The 11,309-nt window shown below is 40.3% G+C and overlaps 2 protein-coding genes across 3 annotated transcripts; both read left to right on the top strand.

Moving 5' to 3' along the window:
- The first annotated feature begins 73 nt into the window (after positions 1 to 73).
- Positions 74 to 3,242, top strand: lamtor2 (late endosomal/lysosomal adaptor, MAPK and MTOR activator 2). Of its 2 annotated transcripts, XM_086114556.1 has the most exons (5): positions 74 to 243; positions 1,175 to 1,275; positions 1,871 to 2,033; positions 2,756 to 2,845; positions 2,906 to 3,242. In XM_086114556.1, exons 2-5 carry the CDS (start codon positions 1,208 to 1,210, stop codon positions 2,960 to 2,962), a joined length of 378 nt encoding a protein of 125 aa, XP_085970682.1. In that variant the 5' UTR covers positions 74 to 243; positions 1,175 to 1,207; the 3' UTR covers positions 2,963 to 3,242. The 2 variants fall into 2 exon arrangements, with proteins under 2 accessions (XP_085970682.1, XP_085970680.1); XM_086114554.1 differs by lacking the exon at positions 74 to 243 and having other exon boundaries at positions 920 to 1,275.
- A 1,263-nt stretch (positions 3,243 to 4,505) lies between these two features.
- On the top strand, positions 4,506 to 9,951 carry rab25b (RAB25, member RAS oncogene family b). The gene is made up of 5 exons (XM_086113387.1): positions 4,506 to 4,761; positions 7,507 to 7,702; positions 8,791 to 8,984; positions 9,063 to 9,143; positions 9,524 to 9,951. The coding sequence occupies exons 1-5, from the start codon at positions 4,725 to 4,727 to the stop codon at positions 9,640 to 9,642; spliced, it is 627 nt and encodes a 208-aa protein (XP_085969513.1). The 5' UTR covers positions 4,506 to 4,724; the 3' UTR covers positions 9,643 to 9,951.
- Positions 9,952 to 11,309: the final 1,358 nt, after the last annotated feature.

The following is an 11,309-nucleotide window of genomic DNA, read 5'->3' on the forward strand; positions in this document are numbered from 1 at the left end:
CCTCCTTCCCGGCATGCACCTCGTCGCAAACTGGTCAATCACAGCAAGGTGTAACCTGCTTGCGGAAGTACTCGCCTGTTGACAAACGTAGAATAGCGTGTCCCAAAATTTTCATTTGTTTGTTTTCCAACAGCACAGAATTACTTTTTAAAAAAATTCAAGATCTGTATTCGATTACGGCTGACGAGCGGTTATAGAGAGCATGGAGCGGGGACGATTTATGGCACAGAAAACTTAAAAGTGGTAATTATTCATGTATAAAATAAGAGCTCGGTGATAATTATGAAACGTTTGAAAATCCGATTGGACATTCTCTCTGTAATTTTGCAGAGATTTTTGCATTCCACAAATTGATAACGCCTTTAAACAAACTTGCGATACGATATAACAAGAAGAGAACTTGATCAGGCGGTTAAACGTTTGTCTCTGAACAAATCCTCGAGTCCAGATGGATTTACAGGGAACTTTTATCGTCATTTTTGGGGATACAAAAAGGAATTATTGTATGATAGCGTTTCAGATATCTTTGAATCCTGCAGTCCACCTCCCACAATGTGTCAAGGAGTTATTATTTCTATCCCGAAAGAAGATTCAGACCAAAGAATTATTGAAAACAGAAGACAAATTACTCTACAATACAGATTATAAACAATAAAGATTATAACATTTGAAAGTGTTGAAAGCACTGCCTAAGGAGTTTATTTTTCTTACCAAAAACATTTGAACATCAACCCACAATTGGGTATTATCTTGAATAAAGTAAAACGAGCAAAACCCTTTCTCCATTATGATGGTTATTCAAAGTAATTATACAAAGTAATTTAATCTGTGCTGTATGTTACACATTGAGCATATTTGACAATAAAAGATGACCTTATTCACAGTTTCACTCTTTCGACCGTGCAGGCATCTTTGTTTTTTTTTTTAATTTTCGTGGCGTCTTAAACACAGAATACGCGGACACTTGGCCCCCATTATTTTAGCCTCGCCGTAGGCGCACAGTTTAAATTAAGAGCTACCTGTTGCGACAGCTGACAAGGCACCACTTCCGGTGTCTCGGGCTGCCAGAGGAAGTAACGTGACTACAGCCCTCTGTCACAAAATGCGCTAGCCCTGTAGTAGCATCGTGACAAGTGTTTTCCACTTTTTTTTTTACATCCGTATTTCCTTCAAGACAGCAGTCTGACGTGGAAGAGTGACAGCTGCCATGTTGCGACCGAAGGCTTTGACGCAGGTTCTGAGCCAAGCCAACACAAACGGAGTCCAAAGCACACTGTGAGTACTCCTAGCATAGCCGGATGCTAACCGTGCCAGCCGTTTTTAAAACTTTCAAAATGGGGAATACCGACTTATTAAACAACATTTAACGTCCTGCCATCAAATGAAATGATTTTGTTAAGGTTGCCAAAGACGCTAAATGCTAACTTTTTTCATTACTTTATGTAGGGTGACCATACTTTGATTTCCAAAAAAGAAGCTCGGCTCAAGATATTAAAATGATACTCGCTTTTACATCATTACATTTTCAATATCAACCATTCTTAAATAAATTACATCTTTATCATCCAACGAAGAACCTTATATATATATATATATATATATATATATATATAAAAAATTCTTTTATTATGCGCAAATAAAATAATGTACTGTATTCTTATCTAAAGTTCTTGAGCGTTAGTGATGCCCTGTTCCGGTACTATTCTCCTATTGGATGGCGATGCACGTTTAAGGTTGCATCTGGTTGTTCAAAGCATGCAATTCCATTTGAATTTAGTGCATATCTTTTGTGTTCTGCACTGCATGTTCAGTTATCCAAAATCCATTCAAGTGTGGCTTTTTTCTTGTGTATTTAAAATTCGGCTGTCAGATTGCTAAACAACGAAGGCTCTCTCCTGGCCTACTCTGGCTACGGGGACACAGACGCTCGGGTCACCGCTGCCATCGCCAGCAACATCTGGGCAGCTTATGACAAGAATGGCCACCAGGCCTTCAACGAGGACAAACTCAAATTCATTCTCATGGACTGCATGGTAAGACATGAGTTTCTTCTTGTGAACATTGCAGCTGTTGTCAAATACATAAAGTCACAAGACCAAATCTTTTTTTGTATTTTGACATTTATTTACTTTTATTTTTTTATCTATTTTTTTTAAAAACAAGAACACTTTCAGGCTACAGTATTTAAGTCTCCAAGTAATACCATCTTGACCAAAATTAGTTTTTAAAATTTTAATGTAATATTTTTGGTTTAAAATTTAAACCCTGCTGAATAGTACATTGGCAGCAAATCTTTTGCCGACCACTAATGGTACAACACTTTCGAGTCACGACCCTAAAGGATAAGATTTCTAGACTACAACAAATATGTTCATTTTATGCAAAGAAACCCATAAATGGCAAAATTAAAGAAACTTTGTAGTGGTCTCCATTTTTTCCCACAAACTTAATATATTTTACTCGTTAAAGGGTGCAGTGTTCAAATTTTTCTGTGCAATATAGAAAAGTATCGATTCCCCAGAAATGTGTTGAGTAAGGGATCGGGTGCCGTTTTTCTTGACTACTCAGAGGTTCTAATTGTTTATAGCGAAATGGGTTCCTCTTTACACAAAAGAAAAGGACCTGTGCATAGCATTTGCTTCAACACTATGCCCAATGTGGAGCAGTTACCCGAAAGCCAAGGTGCGGTACGTGCCGAAGCGGGCCTCTTACTGGAAAAATACACCTAACAGCAGTTTGTGTGTTTGTGTGACAGGAGGGAAGAGTGGCCATCACGCGAGTGGCTAATCTACTTCTATGCATGTACGCCAAAGAGACAGTGGGCTTCGGAATGCTCAAAGCCAAGGTGAGGCAACGCCATAACAACGTTCTCAATTTGTTGCTCACATGCGTGTTTGTCGAGCAGGCCGAGGCTCTGGTGGAGTACCTGGAAGAACCTTTGACCCAAGTAGCCGCATCCTAGTGGGACTGTGGCCCAAGCCAGTCCATGGTGTGGCTTCTAGCCAATATCTCATTGTCTCTTTTTGTTTATTTGTTTTTTTTTTATTTAATCATGTAAATGTGTTGCTGTTATTAACAACAAATGTGTCTATTTAGTTAGATTTCCTGTGGAATTTTGTCTCATGATGTCATTAAGCTTCATGAAAGCATTCAGATTGGTTTCTTAAGCGTTGTTGAATTGTAATTAAGTTGAAATATTACCATTTAATTCAGATGAGTACAATAAACAATTTCTGATTACAGATCTTGTTGAAGTTTTGTTTAATCTGGGACTTGGTCCAACAGAGAGCAGTGGGGGAATAAAAATACAGATGGATGTCTTTTATCCACCCATCAGTCTATTTTGTAAACGGCTTAGAAAATGAATGGATGGAGCCTATCCCAAATGTCTTCGGGCAGTAGGCGGGGTATACCTTGAAATGGTTGCTAGCCGACTGTTGACACGATCACACCTCGGGACAATTTAGAGCGTCCCGTTAACCTGCCATGCATGTTTTTGTAATGTGGAGTACCCAGAGAAAACCCATGTAGGCACAGGGAGAACTCCACACAAGAAGCCCGGAGCTGAAATCGAGTCCTGCACCTTTGTACTGTGAGGACGACGTGCTGCCGGATGTCTTTTATTACTTTACTAAATACAGCCCCTTTTCACTTACACACGCCAAATTTTCATCTAGGGGCGGGGGGGGGGGCATACTTTATTCTCCATAATTTATGTATTCTTCTAAATAAAATATATATTTCTTTTTAAAATGGCATTTATCTGTTATCTCATTCACTCCCAAAGACGTTTTTAAACGTCTCTTCAGACTTGGTCTAGAATTGGCTGGTACTGAATGAGTTAAATTCGTTCAGTCCATAAGATTCAATTACCTTGATCCCTCAAATGCTATAGAAAATTGCTGAATACATATTTAGCTAACCACATATATTTTGTTTGTTTCGGCTGGTTAACTACTCCACAAAAAAATGCATTCTTGTTGTAATACTACATCTTAATAATCTTAACAAATCAGCTTTTTACTGGAAAAAAACAGTAAACCTTTGGTCTCATAAAATTGACTTCCCTGGAAAATATGACTTCATTCTCAAGAATTTTACTTCTTTCTTGAAAAATAAACCTTTATATAAGAAACTATTTTTTTCTTATTAAGATTTCAACTTTTTTTCTCTCCAAAAAGGTCAACTTTATTTTTGCGATGCATATTAACTTCTTCCTCTTCTCACAAGATTGCAACGATCTTTCCTTTAAAACTACTTATGGACTCCTGTAATGTTGCAACACTCGTAAAATGGAAATTGCAAATCAAATTTAATGAGAAAATGCTCAAAGGACATTGACTCAGCATATTTGGTGTGTAAAGTTGTCTGTTGATTGTTCTTTCTCATCCTTCCCACCAGGAGGCGTCTGACAGAAACTGGGCCTCCCACCTGCATTGCACCCTCCCTCCCCCTCCACCAACCTGATAGTGCCACACCCCCATTACCGCAGCTAGGCCACTCCCTGACCTGGATATGCACTCAACATGTCTCACCCCAGCAAGCCTGAAATGTAAGCCAGCAGGCAGGAAGGCTGGACGGCCGTTTGTGTGCCAAAACCGGATGGTTTCTGTCCTCGGGTCTGACGAGGACCTGTCAGTGGTGAGGCGGCTGCCGCTTGCTGACTTAAGTCATTTCCCTTAGAAGAAGAAGTGGAGACACGGGAAGCAGTGGATGGACACAACATGGGCTCGGATGAGGCCTACAATTTTGTCTTCAAGGGTGAGTCTGTTTGTTGTGATACTCAAGTGAGCATTCCGAAAGGATTACGGTATTGTGTATGGAACTCTTCAGGACAACCTTGCCTGTCCACGCGCACTTCCTTGTTTATAATAAGCTTGGCAGACGCCCATATTGAAAAAGAGGGCATTGTTGTGCCCCCAGAGGATATGGTCGCCTCAAAATGACCTTTCTGTCTAATTATTAGCTTTGAGGTGCGCAAAGGGCCGAAATGGACTGCAAAGTGGAAATCTTATTTAGGTTAAAACAGTTTGGTAAATCCTAGATGACTTTAAAAAGAAAAAAAAAAGGAAATTCAAGTAAAAGCAAGTAAGCCTATCTAAAATAGAAATTAACTACCAGGAGCCAAAATTAAAGTAAAAGTAACTAACCCTCTCCTTGGTTAAAATAATAGTCCTCAAACTGCTAAATGTAATCCCAAAAGCTACAGTGCTTCTTTCCATTAACCCTTTCATGCACCCTGTAACCTGATAACATGATAACATGATAAACTGTCCATTGTAGTAACCACTGTCCCTCAAAGGGTTAAATCTAAAACTACCTAACCTAACACTAACTAATCATAATTTTAGCTAACCCGATCAAAATAATGTAAAAGTACCACTATGAAAGTATAAAATAACCAACCCGTTACATGCAAGCCCCATGCAATGTAATTAAAAAAAAAAATGCAGATTAGAGCGAGCAACTACCTCATCTAGTTCTGGTTGAGCATCTCTCCAAAAGGAAAAAAAAAGTACACCGCGGTTGAAACCAGACAGGCATGGTAATTAGGGCTTATCCCCGAGAGAACAATACTCTGTGCTATCTCGTTTTAAGTGGCATGGTGGGACCAGAAAGACTGGAACATGACAAAACCATTGGAAGAGCATCAGAAGTGTGTTAGCCATTTAGCCATTTACACATAAAATATTCGTTTGTGGAATTGCAATTATTACATACAGTAGTTAGTGCACTTATTACATAGTTATTACAATAGTTTTTAAAAACTGATTCGTTCACACGACTTTTCATGATGATTCGTCACCATGATTTGGCAAAAGTGTACATTTGTGGCACTACATAGTTATTACATAGTTGTTAGTTTTAGTAAATACTTATTCCAATGATTGATTTGCATGTTGGGGTGTTCAAAGTGCATCTAAAGGGCAGAACTCATTTAGTGCAGAATTTTTTTTTTTTTAATTGTTTCCACTGACTCCAGGAAGTGTTTGCATCCACCGGGGCAGAGCAGCTGCAGGGCGTAGGCCTTAGGATATCACAAAGGATAACAAATATGATCATCTGGAAAAAAAAATGGTAACATAGCAGAAGTTTTGTTGTTGGTTATATTTTCTACCTGATAACATGTTTCCATTTTTTGACAAGGAGGACGTTTCATGTAACAGTCTTAGTTTCGACAGGATGGGATTGTCTTAACACGGAAGAGATCAAAGGTGTTACTGAGAACATATGACAAGTTTATTTTTGAAGTTGTTTGACAACCTTTGTATTGTGCAAACAAATTGAAATTGAAGCACTCTAAAACAAAAATGTATATATTAATTATAATAAGTAATAATAATAGGTTTTATACAGTAAAAGAAGTACAAAAAAAATCCCTTCAAAACAATGTTTTCAAGAACAGATTATTTCTGTTCTAAACTGAAAATGGCCGCAAACAACCGGAAAAGGCAGTCAAAATCCAACAATGCCTGAATGTGACGTCATTCTTTAAATATTAACACCACATCTCAATGAATCACTCGTTAAATGTCATGTTTCATCTATGAAATAGTACCCCCGAGATCATGTCAGATTGTTCAATTGTTTCATTTCCTGCTAAAACAATCAAACGAGGGGAAAAAGAAAGGTGATATCATCACCAGTAAAAACCCCAAAAACTAAATGAAAAAAATTCCTGGGAATCAACAGACCATTGTAGCAGAAAGCTTCATGCTTGCCCACACACGGGATCGTAGATTTTGTTTGTACAAGTGGTTACTGAGTGGTGAAGGACGCCGGCGGAAAAAGTAGCATTGTTATCAATTCAGCAGCGGGTGGAGGGCTGAAGGGTGCCAGGCGTTGCAACATGAATACCGCAGAGTGAACAGTGACCTCTAAAGCAGACAAAAGTGCCAGTATATCATTCCTCAGGGTCGAAGATCACAAGACAAAAAAAATGTCATCTCGGTATGCATATGTGGAAAAAAAAAGAAGAAACAAAACAACAATCCACTAGACATGTCTATTGACAATCCGCTAGACAGGTCTACTTTTTTTTCCCCATTGGGCTTTACTGAGTACAGGCAAGCCCCAATTTAGAGTCCAGCCTCAGTTTGCTAATGGCCACCTTGCCCCCTCTCCGTGTTTAAATATATATTTTGTTGCCGAGTCACTTTTGGTCATGTGTTGGCGTCAAAAGTCAGTGGTGTGTTTCATTCAAATCGGACTCAAGCCGAGTCTCGTAATTTGACCTAATCCTATCACACACCACTAATGATAACCTGTAACCTGATAACATGATAAGCTGTCCACTGTAGTAACCGCTGTCCCTGAAAGGGTTAACATAAAAACAGTACTGTGGATGTAAGTTAATTTAAAAGTCAAAATGTATATACAATATGAAATATGAACATGTAAGCAGTCTCCTGGTGTTCATTCTCTTACTCTGTTTGGCTGCTCTTCAGTCGGTATACCGTAACAAATCCAATTTTGCATTTATTTTTTTGGGGGGGGCCTCTTCAGTCGTCCTGATTGGCGAGTCGAGCGTGGGCAAGAGCAACCTGCTGTCGCGCTTCACCAAGAACGAGTTCAGCCACGACAGCCGCACCACCATCGGCGTGGAGTTCAGCACGCGCACCGTGCAGCTCAACGGCTTCACCATCAAGGCGCAGATCTGGGACACGGCGGGACTGGAGCGCTACCGGGCCATCACGTCGGCGTAAGTCGCTGCTGACATCGTAAACACACGCGCATGCTTCGGGCTGTTTTCAGGAAAAACACTGATGCCTTGTTACCTGCAAACAACCCGCATTGTCCACGGCTATCATTTGGACTGGACCACGTTGCCTATTAGAAGCCAAGAAGCTTAATTTAGACAAAAGCTGTGCTTTGCTGCCACCCTGTGGCATCTTTGTACCAATGGTCTATGTCAAAGTGAGCTGATGAGCTTCATTTAGATAAAAATACATGTAGTATTTTGCCACACTCGTACGGCAGCTTGGTGATAAAAGCTATGTCGGAGGGAGCTGATGGGATTCATTCAGACAAAAGTAGTGCTTTGCCATCATCATGTGGGACCATGGTGCACAGCAACTATGTTGAAGTGAGTTGAGGAGCTGCATTTCACCAAAAGTAGCACTTTGCCACCATCTTGTGGCATCTTAATGCCAATGAAATATGTTGAAGTGACATGAGGAACTTCATTTAGACCTAAAAAAAGGGGCTTTCCTTCAACTTTCGTACAAATAAACGATGGTGAAATTGAGAAGCTCCATTGAGACTAAAGTAGTGATTCCTGCCATCTTGATGCCAAAGAACTATGTTGAAGTGAGCTCAGGAGCTTCATTTGGACAAAAGTCATGTTTTTTTGCCACCTTGTGGCATTTTGGTGCTCCAAAACTACATTGAAGTGAGTTGAGTAGCTTCATTGAGACACAATTGGTGTTTTGCTGTCGTCATGAGTCATTTGGGAGCTATATTGGAGTAAGCTCAAATTCATTCAGAAAAAAAATAGCGCTTTGCCACCATCTTGTGCCATCTTGGTGCCAAGGATCCATGTTGGGGTGAGTTGAAGAGAAATTTATAGACAAAAGTAGTGCTTTTCCACCATCTTGTGGCATCTTAGTGCCAACAAACATTTTTAAGTGAGGTGAGAAGCTTAATTTAGACTAATCATGTTTTGTCACCATCTTGTGGCATCTTGTTGCTCAGGAATCCTGTTGGAAGTGAGTTGAGGAGCTTCATTTTGACAAATGTAGGTCTTGTGGCACCTATACGCAATTGTAAACCTTGATCTTTTTTCAACAGGTACTACCGAGGTGCAGTGGGAGCCCTCTTGGTGTACGACATCACCAAGCACCTGACCTACGAGAGCGTGGAGCGCTGGCTGAAAGAGCTCTTCGAACACGCCGACCCACACATCGTGGTCATGCTGGTGGGGAACAAGTCCGACCTGGAGTCGGAGAGGTCGGTGCCAATGGAGGAGGCCAAGGATTTTGCAGGTACTTGATGGTATAGTACTGTTTTATTTTTATTTCTTAATAAGATGAATTAAATATATATCTATTTTTTTGATGTAGAGAAACGAGGTCTGTTGTTTCTGGAGACCTCTGCGTTGTCGTCAACTAATGTTGAGACTGCATTCAACACTGTCCTAACAGGTAATTCCAGTAGTTTTCCTTTTATCTCACATTTACAACATCTGCTCAATCTCAATAAATAGAGACCTCCAGCAAGACTAAATAATGCCAAACATACTGAATTGATTTGTTGGGCAATGCTATTCCACTCCCGGTCTGTAGGTGGAGGTCATGCACATTGCCAAGTGCTTGCCAACTGCCACACACGGCAATCTTTTTTTTCCATTTCTTAAAACTTAGTCGCTAACACTACCCCTTATCCTAACCTTAACCCTAACCCAGTCACTCCTAACCTTCTAACTCTTGACCTCTAACCCCAATCCTCATCCTGAATATCACCAACCTTTTTGAGAGAGAGAGCTATTTCTTGTGTCGTGATCACTTTCCTTCCCCTGACGCAGAGATCCACAAGAAGGTGAGCAGTAAGGAGGTGTCTCGAGGCTCCATCAGCGCCGTCACCTTGAACACCCCCAGAGTGGAGCCCACCGAGGAAAAGAAACCTTGCTGCAAGAACATCTAAGATTCCTAGGGGGAGCGTTGGCTTCTGGGAGTCCAAGGGGATGGTGGAGATCCAGGTCATGAGACACGTGGCTTCCTCTTTCTAATTGACTGATTTGAACCTGCGCTGGGTGGTCTAATGTGAACAAATACAATATCTTGCCTGTTATATTGTACATCCCGGGTTAGCAGTAATTTAAATATTGCAACTGAAAGCTGTTCTAATGTTTTTTAAAGTACATATTTTAAGAGGGGAAGCTTCGCTCAGTGGCGAGTGCAAGGTGCGTGCGTGTGTGTGCGTTCCTGATTAAATAAATGATTTGTGATCAAATTGTTGACTCCTGATGTTAAGGTAAGAGACTATTTTTGGTCATTTAGATTTAAGAATATTTAATAGTTCTGCCTGTCACTGTGTGTCACTGCCATGTTTGTAATTTATAAATGGTAATTAGACAAATTAGTGAACTTCATACATGACGATCTCTTACGGGACACAGGTTGGGAATCACTTGTCTTAAAAAAAATTATAAATTGTGTTTTACTTTAAAATACGGACGTGTTCTAAGTGACCACAAACCTATCCAATCTCATTTGCATTTAAGTAAGAGCCAGGGAGTTCATACGACCACCATGACGCACAACACTATCTTAACTTTTGGCCCCTATCACATTTCACTCACTGAGAACATTGAGAATGTGCTGAATGTTTTACCCCCAGATAAGGCTTTTAATGCCTTTTATTACAGTGCTGGCATGACCACAGATGCTACTTGGCCTAAACTACACCAAAAAAAGTCAAAAGGAATAGGCTGGCATTGGCTGGTGCAAACGGTCGTTTATAGTTGTACCTTGACATGAACAAGAGGAACTTAGTCTTAAATAAGAGGGAGAGGGGGAGGGAGAGAGAGAGAGACAGAGAGAGAGACAGAGAGAGAGAATTTACGAAACAAAAGTAGCACTTTGCTACCATCTAGTTATTATTTTAATTATTTCATATTATTAGTATTATTTTAAAAGCCATTTTTGGTTCCTTGGCTTTCAACACAGCCTGAGACTCTGCCCCTGTTTTAGGATCTGATTTGTTCTTACTGTTAATTTTTTGTCTCTTTAAATTGTGTTTTCAATTGTTTTATGTTGTCAAATTTTCATTTATGTACACAGTGTACAGTACACAACAGTCCCAGCTTTCAAGTTGAGTATCAGTTTTTTTGTTTGTTTGTTTTTTTTTTTAATCATACAGTGCTATTTTCCGAAAATACGTGACAATAAATTGTGGTTGTTTTTGGTAGGTCGTTTGTGATTGGGTCACGAGTAAATGAAGTCAACAGGTTTGTGACGGCGCAAATTAAACTCGTAAATCAAGGTACTATAGGGAGTGCAAGTCAAAAGTCGACAGAAGAACAAATACAGTACTAAAAACAAATTCGAGCTGAAAACTGCTTGAGTGCGTGTTTGTGTGCTCACTGAGGGCTGCTGCTTTGGTTGATATCACCTGTTGAGGCTCTGAGCCACCTGCGTCACCCACAGGATCCCAAATCATAAATGACACCGCTGCTGACCAATCCCGTCACAGCGCGTGACAGGTGTCAGCCAGCCACGGACCAATGGGAGTTTAGCGGAGGCGTGACGAACAGGCGACGTCACGCCAGTGCTGCCGCTCAGGTTTGCTGCAACTAGTGGTGACAAGAA

Source organism: Hippocampus guttulatus, chromosome 6, assembly GCF_054856545.1.
Source record: "Hippocampus guttulatus isolate MCC_2025c chromosome 6, RoL_Hgut_1.0, whole genome shotgun sequence".
Classification (NCBI taxonomy): Eukaryota; Metazoa; Chordata; class Actinopteri; order Syngnathiformes; family Syngnathidae; genus Hippocampus; species Hippocampus guttulatus.

Excerpts from the sequence above, each read along its gene's own strand:
- lamtor2 (XM_086114556.1), top strand. The coding sequence starts at position 1,208 with ATGTTGCGACCGAAGGCTTTGACGCAGGTTCTGAGCCAAGCCAACACA. Across the intron at positions 2,034-2,755 it reads TCATTCTCATGGACTGCATG|GAGGGAAGAGTGGCCATCAC; the intron begins GTAAGACATGAG and ends TTTGTGTGACAG. Across the intron at positions 2,846-2,905 it reads TCGGAATGCTCAAAGCCAAG|GCCGAGGCTCTGGTGGAGTA; the intron begins GTGAGGCAACGC and ends TTTGTCGAGCAG.
- rab25b (XM_086113387.1), top strand. The coding sequence starts at position 4,725 with ATGGGCTCGGATGAGGCCTACAATTTTGTCTTCAAGG. Across the intron at positions 4,762-7,506 it reads CTACAATTTTGTCTTCAAGG|TCGTCCTGATTGGCGAGTCG; the intron begins GTGAGTCTGTTT and ends GGGCCTCTTCAG. Across the intron at positions 7,703-8,790 it reads TACCGGGCCATCACGTCGGC|GTACTACCGAGGTGCAGTGG; the intron begins GTAAGTCGCTGC and ends TTTTTTCAACAG.